This window comes from Salvelinus fontinalis, unplaced genomic scaffold (assembly GCF_029448725.1).
Source record: "Salvelinus fontinalis isolate EN_2023a unplaced genomic scaffold, ASM2944872v1 scaffold_0096, whole genome shotgun sequence".
Taxonomy (NCBI): Eukaryota; Metazoa; Chordata; class Actinopteri; order Salmoniformes; family Salmonidae; genus Salvelinus; species Salvelinus fontinalis.
The window spans coordinates 64228-68409 of NW_026600305.1; the positions used below are offsets into that span (position 1 = coordinate 64228).

The 4182-nt window shown below is 41.3% G+C and overlaps 1 protein-coding gene across 1 annotated transcript; it reads right to left on the reverse strand.

Moving 5' to 3' along the window:
• Positions 1–365: 365 nt before the first annotated feature.
• On the reverse strand, positions 366–2999 carry mnx2a (motor neuron and pancreas homeobox 2a). Its single transcript, XM_055911811.1, has 3 exons — positions 2138–2999; positions 1027–1187; positions 366–757 (listed from the first exon to the last, which is right to left on the reverse strand). The coding sequence occupies exons 1-3, from the start codon at positions 2550–2552 to the stop codon at positions 386–388; spliced, it is 948 nt and encodes a 315-aa protein (XP_055767786.1). The 5' UTR covers positions 2553–2999; the 3' UTR covers positions 366–385.
• Between the last annotated feature and the right edge of the window lie 1183 nt (positions 3000–4182).

Consider the following 4182-nt stretch of genomic DNA (forward strand, 5'->3'; position numbering starts at 1 on the left):
TTAGGGCCACAGCTGAGGTGTTATAACCACTCATTACTGAATGTCTTAGGGCCACAGCTGAGGTGAGTAGTTAGTAGTATCCTACTTTGGATAACATTCTCAGTCTTCATCACTAGTCATGACTGTTGATGATAATACCTGCTGGTGAGTGTGGAGAAAAAGTTGTTTACGTCCTGAATGGCACCCTATTCCCCATATAGTGGGGAAGCCCACCCCAGCCCTTCTCTCCAGTCCAGGCCCACTGTCCTCATAACCCCACCCCAACCCCTCTCTCCAGCCCAGGCCCACTGTCCTCATAACCCCACCCCAACCCCTCTCTCCAGCCCAGGCCCACTGTCCTCATAACCCCACCCCAACCCCTCTCTCCAGCCCAGGCCCACTGTTCTCATAAGCCCACCACAACCCTTCTCTCCAGCCCAGGCCCACTGTCTTCTAGTTCATTGTCTGAGTAGGAACCATGAGAACTATAGCTGAGCTCTGTAGCAGTGTGCCTCAGGAAGTGTGTAGGGCGAGACACTAAACCCACTCCAGCTCCTACGGTATCAGCACTTAACACGTCATCTTCTTCCCCTGCTTCCAGATCCTCCTCATCTTCATCGTCCGGGGTACCAGAGTTGCGGGTGTCTCCAGACCCAGTATTGCTGCCCTGCTTCCCCCCTTGTGGGCAGTCGGAGTCACCTTGGCCCTTGATTGCCTGCTCTTTGGCCTTGCGGCTCCGCTTCCACTTCATACGCCTGTTCTGGAACCAGATCTTCACCTGAACGGAACCCGGAAACACAAAATCAGAACTGAACACGACAGTTACACGAGGGATTAGCATGTCAGTCAAAGAACCTGCAGCTCATTTTAGTGTCTCTAAAGTTTTCAGACTGTTCTCTCTATGGGACTGCAGATGGATATGAGCTATGCAGCTAAATCTGGAGCAATATATCTTGTGCATGGTCCCTGACACATAAAATAATAAACTTTTCACACAATTGCACAAACAAAAGGATTGAAAATCAGTTCCGGGATCATCATGCTCACCTGTGTCTCTGTGAGCATGAGAGAGGTGGCCACCTCAAAGCGTTTAGGTCTGGACAGGTATTTGTTGAGTTTGAACTGGTTCTCCAGGTGTAGTAGTTGTTGGCTGGTGAAGGCTGTTCTGGGCCTACGACACTTCCCCATCAGACTAGCCTGAGAAGAGGCTGGAGGAGTGGAGACCATGAGAGAGAGGTTATTATATCACATGTTAAACTACTACTACTAATAATAATAGTTATTATAAAATAATTATAATGATAATAATCTATGGTTTATTTATGTCACATTTATGTGTTTTTTGCTTTTCAGGTTCTTGCTCTTCTGTAAGGTAGGATGGGGTTGAGATATAAACATTGTAATCTTTATAAAGCTGTCCTTTCTGATGATAACAGTTTTATTGGACTTTGGTTTACAGTTGGCCCGAGGACAGGGTGATATGGCTTTAGCAGGGCTATAAAACTCAACAGAATGCCATTAAATTAATGAACATTTCAATACCGGGACTTTGTTGATGAAGTGGACATACTGCATCAGGTGTTTCTTTATTGTAATATTGTTTAAAATCTCACACTTGGCTATCGCCCATTAATTAAAATGTTATTTATGACTAAGGTAAATCTTTACAGACAAAGAGACATGATTATGGTTCAGGAGTAAATAGGCTGCAGATCACCTGAAAGATGCAATGACAACATATTTGTTTTGTGTGTTTGACTGCTTATTTTTGTGTAAAAAAATAAATAAATCTAGATAATATCTGCATTTAAAACGAATAATTTACAAATCCATTATTTTTTAAATAGATCTAAGACATGAAAATATATTTATTTTATTTATTTCACGAGTCCTTCTACAATGTCGTAAATTCGACCGACATAGTGTTCAACGAAATTATAACGGCTAAATAATTCTATGAAAATATACCGAACTTATGCAGCATCAATACAGTGATTGGGTTTAATAAGCAAGAGACAACATTCTGTTTCAATAATTTATTTACAACTACTTTATTTTCACACAATATCTTTTATAGCTATTATGAACAGTGAACAGAGAGAGACACTTCAATTATATTCAAAAGAAATACAAAATGAGACGCCTGAAAGCTACTTGCCACTATAGTCACCGAGTCTTGGCATCATCATTCCAGCTCTGATCCAGTGCTCTAGCGGGAACCCAGCCATAACTGCTGCCTTTAGGTGCTCCGGGTACGGCTGGGCGAAACTGGGATAGGCGAAGGCTGTGTGCTGGCCACCCAGAACCGCGACGGGGTACATGTGGGTGGGATACATTCCAGGGATGGCCCCCTGAGACAGCTGAGTCAGTCCCTGGTGAGAGAAATTCAATTGACCCGGTTTGGGCATAATTCCGGTCTGAATGTGGATACCGCTGGTGGTCCTCCGCTGGGATTGGGTCTCCGACCGGCGGCACGAGAATTGCTGGTCCTCAGAACACAGTCCCGGGGAGCTGTCTCGGTCCACCCGGTGCGCCAACAGCGCGTCGATTCCAAAGTTCTTAGATTTTGCCATTGTGTACTTTTCCTGAGATTTTACACCAACTCAAATTATTCTTCTGAGTTATGATTGCTGGATTAGAGTTGTTTTAGGCGAAACGAAACAGCATCTCATCCAGATAGTTTTAAACACTAGTGTTTGTCTAATGTTTCAGTTTTTCTAAATAAATAATAATAAAACGTTACGTTATCACTTTCTTGACAATATCATTTTTTCCTCTTGTGTTATAATTTGTCCGTCCGTGCCGTGCCAGTCGCTCCTCTGCTTCCTTTGCTATACGTCTCCACCTGAAACTGGCAACTTTTCTCACAACGCTCTGCAATTGAACCTCGGTAATATATAAACGGGATCCTTGGGACGTCCCAACTCCGTTGAACCTCCCCAAACCGGCCTCTGATTGGCACATCTTCTTCCACTAATTGGTCTTTTGGCCAATCAGATCGGGCAAAAGATCAGCATTGGGCTGCGTGTATAACACAGCATGGGCAGGACTTTATAGCAGGTGTCAAATTTATTCCATGGACGGCAGAGTATCTGCAGGTTTTTGTTTTAAGACCTAGACAACCAGGTGAGGGCAGTTCCTTACGAACTAGTGACCTTAATTCATCCATCAAGTACAAGGGTGGAGCGAAAACCCGCAGACACTCGATAGCTGAAAAATACTTTATTAGGCCTATATATGAGATAAAACTATTTGTTTTATCTTCCATCCGTGACATCACAATGATTTCTTTCCATAATAGAAAATATCACAATGCACTTAACACAATACAAATAACCCAATGGAGAAAGATGAAGCTCAAATGTATCCTATCCTTTTGGAAATGTATGTGTCACCTTTCTAAAAAGCAGCAGCCTAGGAATACTACATGCAGTGAGTGAAAAGCCTCACTGCATTCCTGCTGTCCATTGCCATTCATCTTTTTTGATAGATTCTAGACCTTTCCATTAAAAAGAAATTAAAAATACAGCATTTTGATTGACATGTCTACAAATTCTGTCGTCAAGAGTTAGAAGTAGCCTAATATCCGGTGTTATAAATCATCTTTATACCAAAAATAATAATTAACGTTAAATATTTTGTTGATTACATTTTTTGACTTTGTTGGGTGCATAAGACCAGAGGTGTAAAAAGTACCCAATTTTCATACTTGAGTAACAGTAAAGATACCTTATTAGAAAATGACTCAAATAAAAGTGAAAGTCAGCCAGTAAACTGCTACTTGCTAAAAGTAAAAAAGTATTTGGTTTTAAATATACTTAAGTACCAAAAGTACATGTAAATGCTTAAATATACTTAAGTATCCAAAGTCAAATTAAAAGTGTAAATGATTTCAAAGTCCTTATAATAAGCAAACTAGACGGCACAATTGTCTTGTTTTTGTTATTTACGGAAAGCCAGGGGCACACTCCAACACTCAGACATTTACAAACAAAGCGTTTGTGTTTAGTGAGTCCGCCAGATCAAAGGCAGTAGGGATGACCAGGGATTTTCTCTTTAAGTGCGTGAATCAGACCATTTTCCTGTCCTGCTAAGCATTCAAAATGTAACAAATACTTTTAGGTGTCAGGGAAAAAGTATGGCGTAAAAAATACATAATTCTCTTCAGGAATGTAGTGGAGTAAAAATAAAAAATAGTCAAAA

Coding starts and splice junctions, on each gene's coding strand:
- mnx2a (XM_055911811.1), bottom strand. CDS start 2,552: ATGGCAAAATCTAAGAACTTTGGAATCGACGCGCTGTTGGCGCACCGG. Junction 1,188..2,137: donor AAGACTCGGTGACTATAGTG/GCAAGTAGCTTT, acceptor CCACTCCTCCAG/CCTCTTCTCAGGCTAGTCTG. Junction 758..1,026: donor TCATGCTCACAGAGACACAG/GTGAGCATGATG, acceptor GGTTCCGTTCAG/GTGAAGATCTGGTTCCAGAA.